The 19,495-nt window shown below is 47.4% G+C and overlaps 1 protein-coding gene across 5 annotated transcripts in view; it reads left to right on the top strand.

The window, feature by feature from the left end:
* The window catches only part of Tenm4 (teneurin transmembrane protein 4), a 725,631-nt gene extending 707,577 nt beyond the window's left edge, over nucleotides 1-18,054 (top strand). For 3 of the 5 annotated variants that reach the window (XM_028770606.1, XM_028770607.1, XM_028770604.1), the window contains exons 31-33: nucleotides 1,448-3,062; nucleotides 9,477-9,619; nucleotides 12,722-18,054. In XM_028770606.1, the coding sequence (XP_028626439.1) occupies nucleotides 1,448-3,062; nucleotides 9,477-9,619; nucleotides 12,722-13,480 (2,517 nt within the window). In that variant the 3' untranslated portion in view covers nucleotides 13,481-18,054. The remainder of the gene's footprint in view (nucleotides 1-1,447; nucleotides 3,063-9,476; nucleotides 9,620-12,721) is intronic. The other 2 variants (XM_028770608.1, XM_028770605.1) reach the window with 1 other exon arrangement.
* The last annotated feature ends 1,441 nt before the right edge of the window (nucleotides 18,055-19,495 follow it).

Here is a 19,495-nt window from a genome sequence, read left to right as displayed (position 1 = left end):
CCTGGCCTCAACTGGCCTCCTGAACAGTTGAAGGCATTCACTAGTACACCTGCCTTTGTCATTGCTCCCCACAGCCTAGACTGCTAACCTCAGTAGGATAAATCTGACTGTTATAGTTTCCAAAAGAGGAGATGCACATCTTTCAAAAGGAAAGAGTATATGGATGGTCTAATATGATGAGAAGGAGGTCCTAAACCAGGGAAACACGAAAGTCTTGCTGATGGAGGAGAACTGGCCCATCCTAACTGGTCCGAGGGTGCTGGCCCAGGACAGGGTTCTGCTCCGAGGATTATCACACACAGTGCCAACTCCCTATAGAGAACCAAGCCAGGGGTCAGACATGAGGCAGAGCAAACTTAATCCCATGCTGCTAGAACTGGGTGTGGGTCTCATAAATACCTTCCACTTTGGGTTAGGATTCATTTCACAGAAACTAGGAATCAAAAATGACCTAAATCATAAAACATGTTTGGGTTAATTTTCTTAAAAGTACCTAAATTCAGAAATTGGTCTCATATGGAAGGATATGGCAGTTTTGATACCTAGATCTAGACTAGATACCTGATGACTGTCATGAGACAGAATATTCACTTCATGCCCCACTTCTGGTTCCAGAATCTTTACTTTGTGTCTTGTTTTCTTGTCCTGCTCGACTGTTCAGGGTCCCAGGCTCTGCTTGTTCTGTGGTAAATGTCTCTGTCTGTGCTGGAGAGCAAGGTACTCTCGCAGGGTTACAAGACAGACAGTGGACGTCATCCCAGGCCCTGAAAAGCCACTCCTGGGGAGGGCAGAAGTTGCCAGAGTTACACAGTGAAAGCATTTATAGAACAACCTTCTCCCTTCCCGTTCCAGCCTGCCCTACCCCAGGGTGAGCCCATGACTTGCTACCACATAAAATGTGAGCAAAAGTCTAAAGTGCCCTTCTCAAACATGGTCTTTATGGTATAGGCGCAGAGAAGCCACAGAAACTGTTTAGCAGATGAAGGTCATCAGGCTTTGAGAACATCAGGTTGTGTTTTAGAGCATTCCTTCTTGCTTGAATAGAAATACTGTGGTCAGAGGTCTGAATCAGGGAAGGCAGTAGGGAAGCCGTTGCAAGTTGCAAATACTTTAGGCCAGAGCATCCTGGTCTCCCACCCCTTTGTATGCAGAAGTGATCTGATCCATACCACACAAAGGAGCAGACATACAGACTGCTCACAAGAGGAAAACAAGTGAGCAGAGTGGACTCAGCCCTGCAAGGCCAAAGGCTGAGATTAAGTTCAGCCACAGCATCTCTGAAACCTACTGGCAGCATCCCACGGTACACAGGACGAGACACCTTGCTTGGGCATATTGCAGAACACCACTTTTTTCAGCCTTCCATTTCTTTCCTTTAAGTTGTGGGTACTTGGGGCTGTCATTCCTTCCCCCACCTCCTTCATCTATGATCTTCTTCTCCCTCCAGTCCATGGTGCTTCACCTCCATAGCCAGAGGCAGTACATCTTCGAGTTTGACAAGAACGACCGCCTCTCTTCTGTGACCATGCCCAATGTAGCCCGGCAGACGCTGGAGACCATTCGCTCAGTGGGCTACTATAGGAACATCTACCAACCCCCAGAAGGCAATGCCTCAGTCATACAGGACTTCACTGAGGATGGACACCTGTTGCATACCTTCTACTTGGGCACTGGCCGCAGGGTCATCTACAAGTATGGCAAGTTGTCAAAGCTGGCCGAGACTCTGTATGACACCACCAAGGTCAGCTTCACCTACGACGAGACCGCAGGTATGCTGAAGACCGTCAACCTACAGAACGAGGGCTTCACCTGTACTATCCGCTACCGTCAGATTGGGCCCCTGATTGACCGTCAGATCTTCCGTTTCACGGAAGAAGGCATGGTCAATGCCCGCTTTGATTACAACTATGACAACAGTTTCCGTGTGACCAGCATGCAGGCTGTGATCAACGAGACCCCACTGCCCATCGATCTCTACCGCTATGACGATGTGTCAGGCAAGACAGAACAGTTTGGGAAGTTTGGTGTCATCTACTATGACATCAACCAGATCATTACCACAGCCGTCATGACCCACACCAAGCATTTTGACGCTTATGGCAGGATGAAGGAAGTACAGTATGAGATCTTCCGGTCACTCATGTACTGGATGACCGTTCAGTATGATAACATGGGACGGGTAGTGAAGAAAGAGCTAAAGGTAGGACCCTATGCCAACACCACCCGCTACTCGTATGAGTACGATGCTGATGGCCAGCTGCAGACAGTCTCCATCAATGACAAGCCACTCTGGCGCTACAGCTATGACCTCAATGGGAACCTACACTTGCTGAGCCCTGGGAACAGTGCAAGGCTCACACCACTACGGTATGACCTCCGTGACCGCATCACTAGGTTGGGCGATGTGCAGTACAAGGTGGATGAAGATGGCTTCCTGAGGCAGCGGGGTGGAGATGTCTTCGAGTACAATTCAGCTGGCCTGCTCATCAAAGCCTACAACCGGGCTAGTGGGTGGAGTGTCAGGTACCGCTATGACGGCCTGGGGAGGCGAGTATCCAGCAAGAGCAGCCACAGCCACCACCTACAGTTCTTCTATGCAGACCTGACCAATCCCACCAAGGTCACCCACCTCTACAACCACTCCAGCTCTGAGATCACGTCCCTCTACTATGATCTGCAAGGACACCTCTTTGCCATGGAGCTAAGCAGTGGCGATGAGTTTTACATAGCTTGTGACAACATCGGGACCCCTCTTGCTGTCTTCAGTGGAACTGGCTTGATGATTAAGCAGATCCTATACACAGCCTATGGGGAGATCTATATGGACACAAACCCTAACTTCCAGATCATCATTGGCTACCATGGTGGCCTCTATGATCCACTCACCAAGCTTGTCCACATGGGCCGACGGGATTATGATGTGCTGGCCGGACGCTGGACGAGCCCAGACCATGAGCTCTGGAAACGCCTGAGTAGCAGCAGCATCGTGCCTTTTCATCTCTACATGTTTAAGAACAACAACCCCATCAGCAACTCTCAGGACATCAAGTGCTTCATGACAGGTGAGCAGTGAGGTACACCCTAGGTCAGGACCTACCCCATTGCTCCTTGAGAAAGCTGGTATGGGGTGACTGGAGACATTGACTGTCTCTAATGGCATCCTCTCCCAAAGTCTATCTACAGAAACACTAGTTTGGAGACTAGTCTGGAAATAATGGACCCAGCATCAGGACTACCATTATATTTTATATTTTTTTTCCTTTCCATTTATTTTGCTTTTATATTACATCCTGACTACAGTTTCCCCTCCCTCGTCTCCCGCTAGTCTTGTCTTTCCTCCCCACCTCCTCTTTTCACCTCATAGTCACCCCACCTTTACCTCCCCTCAGAAAAGAGCAGGCCTTCCAGGGGCATCAAGCAAATACTGTATAACAAGCTGCAATGACACCAGGCACATCACATCCAGGCTGATGAGGCAACTAGTAAGAGGAAAAGGGTCTCAAAGGCAGGCAAACAAGTCCGAAACAGTCCCTGCTCCCACTGTTAGTAATCCCTCAAGAACACTGAGCTACACATAACATATTTACAGAGGACCTAGGTGAGACCCACTTGGGATTCCTGGTCAGTTGATTCTGTGGACAGCTATTCTTAATTTTTCATACTACACTTCAGTTTATCCAGGCTCTAAGAGGTTCTGTAGTAAAAAGTGCTCCTTTAGTATACTTACCTACAACTTTTCTAAATTATTTTGCTATAAAATCCTAATGCCTCACTGGAAACTACCTTTGGAATGCTCTCTGGGAGTTTCTGACATAGAAATCAAGCCAGATTTGAGTCCTCAGTAATATGAGTTAAGGTGTGGCTAAAATAAAATCAGTTGTTCTAACTTATGATGATGGAAAACAGATTTTGGAGACAGACAGAGCTAAGGGAATGGACTTGCCATGTCTTAGCTATGACATATTATTTTACTGCTCTGAATTTTAGTTTCCTGGGCTTATGTTAATAGAATACCACAGTCGGTATGGTGGTTCACACCTTTAAGCCCAGCACTGAGGAGGCAGAGGCAGGCAGAGGTCTCTATGAGATCAAGGCTAGCCTAGTCTATATAATGAGTTTCAGGCCAACCAGGCCTGAGTAAGTATAGTAACACCATGATCCTGTTTCAAGATAAATAAAATACTTAAAATACCTACCCTTATTCTGGTTGGCTAAATGTTCATATACTATGCTAGAGCAACTATTGGAAACCTAAAAACCAAAACAGATAAGCTGGGGGAGGGGCAGGGGATGTGAAGATCAGGAGAGATCTGGACCAGTCTGGGCTATAGAAGACCCTGCGTTTTTGTTTTTTAAAAATAACTGAATCAGGCACAAGTAGACATCATTAATAACTCAGCAATCAAAGATAAACTAGAAGATTAAGGAAACACCCAGAGTTCAGCTGGTAGAGTGCTTCCTATCATGCAGCAGAGCCCTGGCTTAGATCCAGCACTCAGAAGGTTGAGGCTGGGTGATCAAGAGTTCCACATCAGCCTTGACTACTTAGTGAGGCTAAGGCTAGCCTGGAATATATATGATACCATGTCTCAAAATAGGGGTGTGTGTGTGTGTGTGTGTGTGTGTGTGTGTGTGTTAGTGGTGGGGTGTATGTGTGTGTGTGCATACATATCATACATACATACATATGTATTGTGTGTACATACATATAATATGTATGTACATACATACATACATTGTATGTACACACAATACGTATAATATGTATGTATGTATGTATGTATCTATATATGTATGTATGTGGGTATAACATATATACACACATCCACCCCACCACCACCAAGGGTGACAGGAGATGTACATGCCTAGCACAGCTCATGCGGAATCCCTTTCCTTTACCCTTTTGCTTTAAAAAGGAATGTCACTTTTCATTCCTCCAAAACCAACTTGAATACAAAGTATCTCATGGGTCCTGCAGATGCAGACATCTCAGGCTGCTACAGTCCCTCCGGGAGCTACACAGGGAGAGTCTCTATGGGATCCAAATAAAGCCAGCCAGTTCCTTGTGAGGATTTATACTGAGAAGACCTGCTAATCTCGGGTTCAGTCCATTTGCCCCCCCTTGTGCAGCTGTTTCCTCCATCCCACCCCTCCCGGTTCCAGGCATGAGAATAGAAAGATGATCCCTGCCCTCAGATTTCTTCACTATCAGAGGGAATACACACTCTGGTCCAATGTGAGGGGCCATGAGGAAGATTGGCACAGATGGACATTAAATTACAGAAGGCTAGCAGCCGGCTCTGCCCACAGGGTTCTGGGAAGCCTTCAAAGACTAGCTGATCCTTGAGGCTGACTCCTGAATAGATTTCAAGTAGTAGGGAGAGAGGCATTCCAAAGAGTGGGATCAACATTCACAAAATTGGAAACAGGGCCTTGTGTCTAGCTCACAGACTGGTATGGGGGCATGGATGGGCTCCCTCACCCTTCACCTTGATGGTCTCATCTGGATCCCATTTCTGCTGAAATCAATAGGAGAATTCCTTTTTTCCAGGGGGCAAAAATCTAGGTTGTTCTTTTTAGAGGAAGAATCCCAGTCAAGGACTAGAAGGGAGACCAAGGTGGTACACAGGTGTCATGAAAACATACTTGGGACCTGGGGATAAATACATATATTTTGACAGCATTCCCAGCTTTTACCATGTTCAACTTGGCTGCTAGCACTACAGAGCCTTGACAGATTAGGATGACATTTTCATTACATCTGTCTGCACAAAGCACGCCCCCTGCCTCACCCTTCAGTGGGTTTCCTGTGAGACATCTTGGCATGTTACTATAGCTGGGGGAAAAAAAATACTGTAATAGGAAATGTAATTTTCCATAAAAAAAATTGTTAAAGCTTGCCAAAATATTATTGCCCTCCCCGTCTTCCTTTGTACACTACCATATGCATATAGCCTCCTTTCAGAATAGCACTGGCATGATTAAACACTCCTTGCCAAGCACTTGCAGATACCGTCTCCTTTAAGCCTGGCAACAGCTCTGTGAGATCACCACAATTATCTGCATTCTACAGATGAGATATGTGAGACCCTAAAGGACCAAGGGTCTGCAAAGAGTCACACAGAACAGGGCTCTCCGATTTCAGAACATCTCCCGTGATAATCACCCAGCCTCTAAATCCTGCTTTCTAGCACAGGATCTCAACTATCCAAGGGGCACCTTACAGTTTGTGTTTCATTTCCCAGACAGTTAAATCCAGCAAATATCATATTGGTTATACCTTCTCTGCGCCAGACCCATGCTAAACATCCGAAGGGGAAGAAGGCTTGGCTCCTGCCTTCATGGAACACATGTCCCCTTTCACAAACGTCTTTGACTGTGAGCCCGCTTTAAGAAAAGGATTTGTGAAGCTTAGAAATGTAGCTCAGTCTGCAGGGTGCCTGTTAGCATGTGTGAAGTCCTGGACTCCATCCCCAGCACCAAATAAAGTAGGTGTTGTGTTTCCATTCCTGTAACCTCAGTATTCCAGAGGTGGAGGCTGGAGGGTCAGAAGTTCAAGGTCACTCTTGACTACACAACCTGAATAGGAGGAGAGGACCTACCTCAAAAAAAGAAAATATATTTTATATCACTATAAAACACTAAAACCAACAGTTTGCAAAGCAGTTCTTAAGTTTGGTATCTATATATTTTCTAGTCTAGTGTATTCCACCTCAATGAAAATACTGGTCATGACCCCAAAATTGATTTTACCTACGAAGTGGATCCTGCGGCACATGAAAAAAGATATCTGTCATCTAAACAATCAAGCTTTCAAACATCAGAAATGATTTGCAGTGGCTAATATGAAACTAGGATTCTGCTGATTCTCGTTACACCTTACTTTTTACCTTCTCGGTGGGCTAACTGTATCCTCACTCACATCCTGAACTCCAATGGAGAAAGCTTATTTTTTTTTATCCAAACATACCTACAAAGGTCCTGAGTTATGTTCCTGTTAGGTAGGCCTGGCTCATGTGACAATGACGCAATTACCAGGGTTGAGGAGGACAGAGTGCACTGATTGGATGACCTTGGATCACATGGTCCAACACAGAAAGAATGCAGAATTGGATCATAGGGAGGCGACCCTGAAATGTCCACCATGGGTGGATGTCACACATCATCGTGCTGAGCCTTTGCCTGAGACACAGACAGAGAAGTTCAGGACTGGTAAAGTAACCCTTCACAAAGACCTTGGGAAGCCATCCTCAGAACTCTGTGGTGTTGGACTTCAAGATGCTTAGTTTTGGTTTGTTTGTTTTGTTTTTTTGGATTCAAATACATTCTGTGCAGAACAAAAGCCCACACTTGTGAAAGGGCTTCAAATCACTTGTGCTTTATTCCTCCCCCGAGGCAGCAGTGCCTTCTGGGACTGACAGGTAACTCCTGGAGCTTTTCAAGAGAAAAGAAACACTTGCCCCTGAGGTTGTAAGAGTATAGTTCCCTGCTCTTCAGAAAAGCCTGGTAGGAAAGCTAGCTAATAAATAGATGTCTGACATTTTCCTGAAAGACATGATAGCAAAGTTTTCTGTCTTCCATCTTCCATCACTCATAATTAAAGCCCAGCCCTCTCCGGCGCCCCCTGCTTTCCTAGGGATGTGCACTACTCCAGATAACCACAAAATTCCTGAAGCACATTCTCAGACTCAAGCAAAAGGGCTTTGTAAGGTGTTCCCTCCATGTATGTTCTGTTTGTTTTAATTTCCCAAAGATCCGTCTGCTGAGAATACTAGAATGAATACTGGAAATTCAGTGAGGAAAGAGCCATGGAGAAAAGCCATCCAAGCCCCTGTTATAAACAAGAAAATGGGGGTCTTGGGATGCACCATGACAGAAACCCCCTTGAGAGACTGACCTAGATATTGTACACTAAACCCAGCGTTTCAGGCGCAAGCTTGGAACAGCTCCTGCTGCCCAAGAACTGCCTCTAAATGCTATCCTTATTCTTCAGTTAAAACCATTCCTATTGTCAGGATGCAAACAAGGGAACTAAACCTCAGAGAAGTAGATTCTCCAAGTTCACTGTTCATACGCTGAGAAACCAGCACGTGCTTTGTGCGGCCTTAACTGCTACACTCTCTCCCTTCCTGTTTTCCAGCTGCACAGCAAGGCTGAAGTAAGAAGTCAAACCTGGGTCCTAGCGAGGGGCCTGGGACAATGGAAAACAAAACAAACAAATGAGGCAAAAACAAATGGAAGGTGCCTAGATAGGAGAGGTTCCTGGGTCACAGTAGTGTCAGGAACACAACTGTCGACCCCCAGAGGTCACTCCCTATCGGTAGCTTCCAGAGGGTGTCACTTCCTCCTTGGCATAGGTCATCAATGGAACCCCCTAACAGAGATGCATTTACATTGGAAAGAAACAAATGTCACCTGGCTCTGAGGCAGGCCTTAAAAAATTGTACACCACCACCACCCACCCCACCCCTCCCCTGTCACTGAGACACCCGTATTCTGGGTCTGTTTAACACATCTGCGTTATCATCCACCTCAACCCCCATAGAAGGTCATGGCTTTTGCGTTTTGTATTTGATTGGTTAGCTGGATGGTCTGTTTGTTGTCATTCTCAGTTTTGCTTTGCCTTCTTTTAAGATAGATTTCATGTAACCTAGGCTAACCATAAACTCACTATGTAGCCAAGGATATCCTTCAACTTCTGCTCCTCCTGCCTCCACCTCCCGGGTGCATCAATTTACATAGTTCTTGAAACTGAACCGAGGTCTTCATCCAAAAGAGGCAAGCACTCTACCAGCCCAGGATCATAGATTTCTGATTCCATTCTTCAGTGAGCCAAACACTCACTGGAAAAACCTTATCTGTAACTCACAACTCCAAGGAATGTGATTAGTAAGCTTAGAGACAAGCAGGCTAAGGCAATGGGAGTTCGAGTGACTTCCTTGTGCTGTCAGAAGTAAAAGACAGTAGCAAACAGGAAAGCCCTTTGATCTGCACTAGCCAGCACCATGCCCAGAGGCACTTTGGCCCTGAGGCTCTAATAACTACAAAGAGGGCTGGTAGAGGAGGGGCAGCTTGTTTCTTAAGTGAATTTTTCTCTTTTAGAGGCAGCTATTAAAATCCTTTCTTAGGTCTGACTGACCTTTGCAAGGGTTTCCTACTGAGGGTCTGTGGGTGGGCCTGGGAGAGCTTAATCTACGAGCACTACCTCTGGGTAAGCATATAAGGGGGGAGAGACATACAGCTATCTGGAAGCCTAGGCCCTGCTTAGGTTTCATCTCTCTTGGATCTACCCCTTTGAGGAGGATTCTGGGCACGTGCCTGGCAGAGGGATTCCTGGGACCCAGCAGCACATTTGGCTTTAAGACCAGGACATTATTTCCATTAAATATAACAGTCAGTTCTGTTACTTTCCCCTTGTGGCCCCTGGTCAGTGGCTCACTTACTCCCCAAGCTTATTTCTGCTTCTCTCCACCCAGATGTCAACAGCTGGCTACTCACCTTTGGATTCCAGCTGCACAACGTGATACCTGGCTATCCCAAACCAGACACAGATGCCATGGAACCCTCCTATGAGCTCGTGCACACACAGATGAAAACTCAGGAATGGGACAACAGCAAGGTAATGTTCCACATGACAGCCACACCTTGGCCATTCTGACACTGTAGTAGGGGCCCTACCAACCGTGCAGGAAAATCAAGACAAGGATGGAAACTGAGGCAGCACCTTCATGGCTCCTGCCAGACAGCTTTTAGCAGACAGCAAACTATGGCTAGGCAGGCCCCGGGGACCCAACTGTAGCAGCACACATGGACACTCACAGGCTGCATGAAGGAGTTTTTTGTAACCCACCATGTTCAGAGTACCACAAAAAAATAATCAGCTTTTGTCACTCCATGGGCAAAAATACTAAGAGAAAAGGAGTGTTCTGAATGCAAATGTGATTTTTTTTTTTTTTTTTTGAGCACCTGATGAGCCTGGCATTGAATGTCATTGTACTTATGTTAGCTCGCAAATACACCATACTGGTATTCGTCTCCTTGTACAGGTTTAATACTTGAGACAATTCAAACCCAGGTTTGTCCATTCTGTGTCCTCTGGCTGGGCATGACTAGGAGGGCTATAAGAGGGAAAAAAGTTGCTTTTCCTTATCTCCCTTTTATGACCAAATTTCAAAGACTCTGAATTATATGGCTGGGAAGATGTTTTACAACAGTCTCGTCCCACCTGCTGACCACTTACTTCACATGTTGCCCCTCCCAACCTCAGCCTCCAATCATGAATTCTGTATCAGGAATTCTGTATCAGGAATTCTGTGTCCAGCCCTGTACTGTGGCCGATGGAATGCAAGGGTGGGTTAGCAGAAACCAAGCCTAGGGGATGCTAGCCCAGGGACAGTGAACTCTGGGGAGAGCAGCAATGCCTCATGACATAATCCTGTGCTTGGAAACCTCTACCACCCCTGTTCTCCTCTTCCTCCCCCTCTTGCTCCCCCTACTTCTGCATGCGTGTGTGTGTGTGTGTGTGTGTGTGTGTGTGTGTGTATACATACCTCCACTCTTTTGAGAGAGATATTGTGTTTGTGTGTGTCCCTCACTGAACCTGGAGCTCACAGATTCAGACAAGCTGACCAAAAGGCTCAGTGATCTTCCTGCGAAGCACTGATATTACAGACATGTGCCTCCATGCTCAGCTCTTTACCTGGGTCCTGGGGATCTGAACTGAGGTCCTCATGCTTGTGGGATGTGCACGTTACTGACTGAGCCAGTTCCCAGCACCGTGTCCCTATTTCTTTCTTTTTTTTTTTAAGATTTATTTATTTATTATACACTGTAGCTGTCTTCAGACACACTAGAAGAGGGCATCTCATTACAGATGGTTGTGAGCCACCATGTGGTTGCTGGGACTTGAACTCAGGACCTCTGGAAGTGCAGTCAGTGCACTTAACCACTGAGCCATCTCTCTTGTTCCAGGCTAAATCCATCAGGCTCAGCCTCGCTACCTCCTCCCAGACTTGCAGATGAGTCTGCTCAGGTGGTCTGTTCTATTCAACTCTTGCTTTCTTTCTTATTCCTTTACTAGATTCTGAATCCCAACAGGTTATGTTACAGGTTAAGTGTCTCAGTCAGCGCCTAGCGTGTGGGGCTAGCACACTGTAGGTGCTTCGGTGACTCAGTGACAGAACCATGCAAACAGCCTGTTTCATAAATAAAGAGGCTAGACTCAGGTAAACTTACCCAACGGGGTTCAGCTGAGAAGTGACAGAAGATGACATGACCCTAGGTCTGCCTGGTCACAGAGCCCATCCTCTTTCTGCCCTAGCCTGTCCCAGACCCTCATACCCCAGCCCCTGGACCAAATGTCCCAGCATTTTGCTGTTCCCAAGGCTGATTCCGGCCATACAATACTTCCTCCCCCGCCAGGTTTCTGCTGTGCTCCCCAGAGTCCCCTTCTCTGGCTGCCTGTTTGCCAACCTTGCCTGTCAATGAATTATTGATTTCTGCCCTTGGCAAGCATTGGAGATCTTTGTTGTTGAGTACTCCAGCTTTTGTGAAACTCTAGGAAATAATTGTTCACAGACAGGGTTCTATTAATTATAAAGAGGACTTAATTTCAATGGGAGCCTGATGGGTCTATTTCTAAAGCCTGTGCCCTGAGTTGCTGATAAAGCCTGGAGCCCTGAGCACAGCTTCCCTGAGCTCCTTGAGAATGGGAGGGGCAGATAAACAGCGCACCAACTAACGGGGTCCAACCTGACCCCACAGCAGCCAAGCTGGGGACACTTGAGGAGGCCCAAGGGGGCACTGTGGGACAGAAATCCTTCACGAAGAGCTTGGGTATGAGGAGAACAGAGCAGTAGAACAATCGAGAGACTTGAGACAATTCATGGCTTTCCTAACGTCGTACATTTCTTAGACCCCTACCTTCTCCCTCTCTTCTCCACCTTTGTGTTGAGCATCTTCTGAGCCTTGTTTGCTTCTCACTGCTGCAGCTGTCCTTTACACCGGCCTCCAGAGTCAGACAGGCCTGGGTTTGAATACTAACGTGAGATGAGTGGTGGGACTGTAGGCCAGGAATGAGCTTTGTAGCCCTCATTCCCCTAGAAGTGATCTTGAAGCTGAGTACAGTGGCACACGCCTTTAGTCCCAGCAGAGGCAGAAGTAGGTGGGTCTCTGTGGGGTCAAGACTAACTTGATATACATACTGAGTTCCAGGCCAGCCAGGGCTACATACTCTGTCTTAAAAAAAAAAATGAACTGAAATAATAACGGTATCTATTATAGGGATCAAGCAGTGTTCGATGGTAATTCTTGAGCTTGAAGATAAAGAAATGTTGCCATATCTATTAGCTATGATGTATTTTGGACCACCAGTCATTATGTCTAGCTGCAACACTGTCATGTGTGTCTGGACCTATGAAACAACAAGTTCTTTGAGGGCAAAGACAATATCCAGTTCATTCTGTATCTCCACTGCTCAGCAAGATGCCTGGCCAGAGCAGCTGTTCCCTAAAGTGTCTCTAAATAGAAGGGTGTGGGGATAAACGGGTGAAGGATGGCTGGGTGGTCTGATGGTCAGCACCACGGAGACAGACGTTACAAGCTAATACATCCCCACAGATTGGACTTCACTGTTTACACTGATTCTCTGTGCTCTTGGGGGTTTGCTTTTCCCTTTGTCTTACACTCTCCCTCTCTCTTTTTCATGGCCCTCCCCCGTCAGTCTTTCCTCGGGGTACAGTGTGAAGTTCAGAAGCAACTCAAGGCCTTCGTTACCCTAGAACGCTTTGACCAGCTTTATGGCTCCACCATCACCAGCTGCCAACAGGCCCCAGAGACAAAGAAGTTTGCCTCCAGTGGTTCCATCTTTGGCAAAGGGGTCAAGTTTGCCTTGAAAGACGGCCGAGTGACCACTGACATCATCAGTGTGGCCAATGAGGATGGGCGGAGGATTGCGGCCATCTTGAACAATGCTCACTATCTAGAGAACCTTCACTTCACCATTGACGGGGTGGACACGCACTACTTTGTGAAACCAGGACCTTCGGAAGGTGACCTGGCCATTCTGGGCCTTAGTGGGGGGCGGAGAACCCTGGAGAACGGGGTCAACGTCACTGTGTCCCAGATCAACACCATGCTCAGTGGCAGGACTAGACGCTACACTGACATCCAGCTACAGTACAGGGCACTGTGCCTGAACACCCGCTACGGGACAACAGTGGATGAGGAAAAAGCGCGGGTGCTGGAGCTGGCCAGGCAGAGAGCTGTGCGCCAGGCTTGGGCCCGAGAGCAGCAGAGACTGCGGGAAGGGGAAGAAGGCCTGCGGGCCTGGACAGATGGGGAGAAGCAGCAGGTGCTGAACACGGGGAGGGTGCAAGGCTATGACGGCTTCTTTGTGACTTCCGTCGAGCAGTACCCAGAACTGTCAGACAGCGCCAACAATATCCACTTCATGAGACAGAGCGAGATGGGCCGAAGGTGACAGAAAGGGCCAAGGCCTGGACTTCTTGCCAAAGACAGCTACTCTTCTGTGGCCGTATTCCTGACTGTGTTGTACTTAACAAACAAACAAAAAAAAAAAACCAACAACAAAAAACAAAAAAAAGAACAAACTTTTTTTAAACAAGTGCAGAAAACAAAACAGAAAGATATGTGTTGCATTGTTAATTCATGCAACATCCTTTTGTTTTTAAGAAAAGAAAAACACAAATTTGGCCTTCACACATTTTTTTTTCAAAGAATGGAAGGGGTTTTTTTGTGTTTTGTTTTTTCTGTAGTGTGATCATGATGAGGACCTTTATTGTCCTTTGTTCCGTTTTTTCCTTGAGGAATTTTCCCTGTCGTTGGGGGTACATTTCTCCTCTCTTCAGGGGACACGTCTTGTCCTCATCCACCCCTAGGTACCCAGTGTGGTGTGAGACACGAGTGTCTGTGCTAACTTGTCTCATGTGTAGCCCTTTCTTCTCTGACTGGGGTTGGCAGGATTGAGGGGTGCAGAGAGTCACGGGCCCAGTGGGACCTTGGGAGCTTTGCTTAGGCTCCCACAGAAAGTGGTGAGTTGCTCTTCACCATGTTTTGTGCCTCCTGAGGACCTACATCATGCTCTGGAAAATTCCACGATGTTGTTCAGCACCTTTTCAAGCCACCCCAAACTCCTGTCTGAGCTTTATATTTTGATGCTAAATGAACCCCCCCTCTCCCTTTTACAAATCTCTAGCGTGGTTGTCAGTGCCGCCACCACCCACATAATGAAATAGAGGAAGTGTCTCCCAGGCCCTTTCCCTAGTCTGGTGACATAACATCCTGGGACTGCGAGCCCCATCCTTTCCAAGAGGTGAAAGCACCCAGGATGTCTGTGACTTGTTGATCCTCCACGATGTCCCTCGCTCGTCTCCTCCTCTCTCCCAAAGTCAGGCATGAAAACCAGCAGTGCACAGCAAGCTCCCAATGTCCAGGGAAGGCCAGGAAACCCTGTCCCCATGGCTTTGGGTTGTCCTCCCTCCAGTGCTCAGGTGCCACCACTGACAATCAGGAGTGTGGCAAGAGATGCCTTTGATTTTGATCCTGGAACAATACATAAAAAAAACAAGTCAGCCAAAGAAAGGAGTCAGCAAAGGCATGAGCCAAGAACCCTAACTAGCTCCTGGAGTCTCCTCTGCCTCCCCTGTTCAGGCTATTCCCAGAGGCTCTAGAATCCCAGAGTCTAGGCCTTCAGGAAATCCCTTCTGTGGAATTCTTCACTAGAGGAGCCCAGGCAGGAGTGGGTTTGTTTATGTTTTTAAATAAGAAGAAAGAGCTCTTTGGTATGGCGTATAGGTGACATACAGCCCCACTGAGATCAGGAATGGTGGTGCCGGAGGCTGGCACCCATGGATCGAGAAGTGCAGGCTAGCATTGTTCCGGTGAAGACCTGTGCACACAGCATTTGGAAGAGGGTAGGCATAGATACGGCCAGCGTTGGAGGATTGCCCTGAGGGAGGCAGCAGCCAGCAGGCCGGGGAAGTGTGGAGGGAGGGCAGAGGACTGTAACAACAAGAGCTGGGAGCTCTCTGGAGGATTCCTGTCCTGGTTTGTCTACCTAGATACCATTGTCATTAGCACTCACAATGTCTGGGAGACAGGGGAAGCCAAATGCTTCCTTTTGAGCTGGGCTTCTTAGAAAATGGGACTTTTATGGGTTACATTTACATTAAGTGTGGAAAATGAATTCCGAGTCTAAGCTATTCCCCGTGGGAACCTTGTTGGACTGATAAAGCTCATGGCACCTTTATAGCCTTACAGAGTCTTCAGAATATGACATGAGTTAATGAAACCAAGAAGGTCTCTTACCACACGAGGATCGGAACAGTGTGTTGTCTGCCTGTAGTTCTGCCTGGCAGAGAGAGGTGTCCAAAGCTTGTTGGGGAGGGGAGCTCTCGCCTTATGTTGTCCCACTGGGATTAGAGGATGTGTTTCGTTAAGTGCTCTTCCCGATTCCAAAAATAAAATAAATAAATAAATAAATAAATAAATAAATCTGCACACTGCTACAGCAGTGTGCCACAGCCTGCTCTAACCACTGGTTGCTCATTGCCTGTGGATCAAAGCTCTGCTGGGTCAGATTTGATGCGCCGCCCCCCCCCAGGCCCACTGTGCCCAGCACGAGTTGGTAATGGGGACGTTTCTGGCATGATCATTCTTGGATGGGATAGAAAATAGTTGGACCTGAAGCACACAGGTCTTTCTGTATCCAAAAGACATATGCCCCTCAAAACGTACTTTTGCTGTAAGGGTCCTGTGAGCAGAGTTGTCCTGTGAGTTGGCCTCGTTGATCTGTCCCATACTGGCGCTACCTGACATTGGCTGAGATCCACTGGGGACATTTACTTGTAAGACAGAGATAGCATGTGACCCAAGGGAACCATCTCCTTGTAGCTGTCCAGCCTGTGACTTCCTCCTCCGCTATCTTCCTCCCTCAAAGAATATATTTTTAGGGATCAGTGAACACTATGAGTTATTGGGTATTCTCTTTCGAAAGGAACGATCCTGTGTTCTTCCTGGGCTCCATTCCAGAGAGAGTATCTCTCTTCTACAGAGGAAATATGCAAGGATCTCTGAGCTCTAAAGGACCTCAGCTGTAGGCCAGACAGTGCCATGTGCCTCCCTTGACATTGATGCTGTCCTTCCTCAACTCTAGCCTTGGTCCCTTTGAGTTGGATTCCACCTCCCAGGTGGGTTTAAAGGCACAAGCCACAGTTCCATTTGCCTGTTTAGGAGGCTTTGAATATAAAATGCCATCCTGGATAACACCTGTCCTTTGGACACTAACTATATCTATCCACTTGAGAGAGTGACCAGGTCTTCCTCACTGGTGGAAGTTTATGATTCTGATGGGTAGGAGTTAGCTTCTGAACCGCTATAGTTTGTTTTTGCTTAGTTCCCACCTTTTCTACCCTCCACAACGGCCAATTAGTCCCTCAGCCTCAGCCCCTCCTCCATGACCTTAAACAAGACTTTCTTAGTTCCTGACCTCATCTTTTATACCCCAAGACCTCCTTTGTAGTCATCTCCCAGACAGGCATCACCAGAGGGTACTGTGGTGATACTGACTCTGTAGTGAACCACACTTTTTGAGCCTTTAACATTTGGCTCAGAATTGCTGGTGGGAAACTAGCCCAAGGTCCACACCAGTGCCTGACTCTACTGAGGGATGCTGGGTTTGAAAGAAACCCTAGGAAGCTAAGGGGAGACTGAGGCTGGACAAGTGCCTGCAAATAACAGGGATGGCATGGGGGGGGCAGATGATGCAGAAGAGCTGAGTAAGCTGGGCAGGGCTTTACAGGCACAGAGCCAAGGAAGAAGAAGAAAGGGCCTTAGCTGTGACTTTTACGTTACTGCCTTTATAGGCAAGAATTTCAATGTGACATCTTAGAACACATCTATGCCATTTGCAGCCCTCGCATTTCTGATGGCCATGTGGTGAGAGCAGTGACACTGGGCTTTGTGCCCAGGGAGATGAGCTTGCTGGCTTCCAGCAGAGGGCTGGGCTTCGGGGTTAAATCACCCATGGCACAAAGATGAGCATTCCTTCATCCACACAGCAGCCGCTTAGCCCAAGAGGCTAGGCGGATCCTGGGGGTAGGAGGAGTCACCTCCCATGGGGGTCCCAATCTCTCCTCTCCCCTGGGATCTTCATCAGGACTGAAAGCCTTCCATGAGAGGCATGCCATCCCCAGCTAGGTCAAAACCACTGTCTAATTTTGCGAGAGGGGACAAAAGTTAAAAAAAAAAAAAAAGAACTCTGTGGTTCAAGACCTTTTTATTTAGCCTTCCCAAAACAGCAAACTCATTTTAAAGACTCATTGCTCAGGTGACAGAAACTTTATCCTCTCCAACCTTTCATTCTTAAAAACCAGCCTTGTGTACTTGACTGCCCGGAACAGTGGTGGGCTCTGAGATTTCAGGGTGTTGTGGAAGATCAAAGGTGGGGAGGCATGAGATGGGGACCCTGTTGTGTTTCAGAGGCCTTGATGGGGGTCCTGTGTTGTATTTCTTACCCTCTGGGGAATGCCAAAGGCGTGAGACTGGGCTACTTCCTAGTCCCTAAGAAAAATGTGATTGATTCTAAGGGCTGATGGTTCAGGGATGACTGCCCGTGGGCAGGCTCGGCTGTCCCAGCAGAAGCTGACCCACAGATGTCTGGTGGTCCCCAACAGCTCTAATCCACTCATCACCAGAACCCCACTGTTCTAAATGTGCCCGTCATTCTGAGGACTTCTGAACCTGCAGCTCTGGCAAAGGACGATAATGAGCTGCCTCTGGATGACCAACACTGGAGACTCTGGCCTTACCATGTGGAAATAGTTTTCCTGAAGTCTGGAACTAATTTTGAGAAGTTTTTTTCTCAACACTTTTGTGTTTCTAACACTGTATTCTTGACTGTGTAAATACCACCAAGGCTGTAAATAAATGCAGATGTAGAAACCTTCTAGAAAAAAGGGGAAAAGCATAAAAACAAACCCAGAAGTGATCCCGTGTAGCCTTCGTTGACAAATAAAAGACTATTTTGTGTTTAAAGGTGTGCAGTGGCCTTTGTTGGGAGACAGTGGCAATTACCAGGAGGGCTGGAGGAAGGCCCCCACCTTAGTCCCAGAATCCCTTGCGGGTCCTACCACTCATGAACAGAGATGTCTGGAGGATCACAGAAGACCCAAGGCCTCACTTACTAAAAGATGAGGTGCACATGGAGGCAGCTCTCACCTCAGCTAGTGCCAAGCTGCCCCCAAGCAGTATCCTATCCTGGTTCTTATGCTCACTGGCTTCAAAGACAGATTCCAAGGGGCAGGAACACCTGGCCCCATCCACCACCAAACACAGGAGCTGCCACAGAGTTAGGGCACCTTACAAATGAGCGGGAGTGTGTTCAACTGAGATGTGGTAATAACCACATGGTACAACTTAGGGAGAGAGGAGAAAACTCCTTTAGTGGTGTAGGTGTTTTCCCACTGTGTTCTTTTCTTTCCAATCTAACGTAGTTCTAATCACAGTACATGGAAACCTCTCTCATTCAGTCGCACACTTCAGCTATGAGCCATCAATACCAGTGGTGAATGCTGGTATCTTTGAATAGGTTATTTACTAAGCCCAGCTCCCAGGTGTATGTGGTAAACTTTACGAAAACTCAAACAACTGTCCTTCTAGGTCAGGATGCCATCCCACTCTCATTGGTCCCAGGTTGGCCCTCACCAAGCTCTAGGGAAAGGAAGATCAAGCTGTAAGCCCCTTCCTTCCATCCAGGTCAGATGGAGACTTCACTGCAGAAGCGACTGGTGGCACCAGCAACGCAGCCCTACACTGTGAGTCACCTTGGCATGGATAGCGGTTCCAGTGCTATGACCTACTCTGCATTCCAGATCTTGCATCTCCATGAGAGGATGGTGGCACAGACCTCCTGGCCCATTACTTTTCGTGTCTCTTAAAGAAGGAAGTATGTAAAGTAGCACACTGCTCAGAACATCATGTCCTCTCTGCCCAGCCCAACCAACCCAGCCCCTTCACTGCTGTCCAAAGCTCACACTCGTTACACTATAGCAATGTTTCTCAAACTTTGAGTTTATGAAAATATAGCACCTCCCCCTCCTACTGAATGCCTGAGGAAGCAGGCCTGGAGTGTAGCCCCAGAATGTGCAATGCTAATAGGTTCCCAGGTATTACTGCTTTGAGAACTGCTGGTAACTATACTACCTTCAATGCTGTGTGCAGAATAAACTGTTTAACGTGTGTGACACTTTAGAGGCCCCGAGTCAGCAAAATCTCCCATTTCTCCCAGTGGGACAGCTGCACTAGCCCCACCCCATGCACCTTTCCTTTCATGTGTGCCACAACAGGCTGCCTGAGAACTTAGACCATCCAGTCAAGCCCCCAGACTTCCACATCTGTCAGCCGTGCATACACAATCTTCACACCCAGCTGAAATAAATTCTCCAAAACTTTTCCACACTCTGTCTGCTCTCAGAAG

Source organism: Grammomys surdaster, unplaced genomic scaffold (genome assembly GCF_004785775.1).
Source record: "Grammomys surdaster isolate TR1022 unplaced genomic scaffold, NIH_TR_1.0 203, whole genome shotgun sequence".
Lineage (NCBI taxonomy): Eukaryota > Metazoa > Chordata > Mammalia > Rodentia > Muridae > Grammomys > Grammomys surdaster.
The sequence above is the reverse complement of the archived record's forward strand: the minus strand, read 5'-3'. Positions and strand labels throughout refer to the sequence as shown.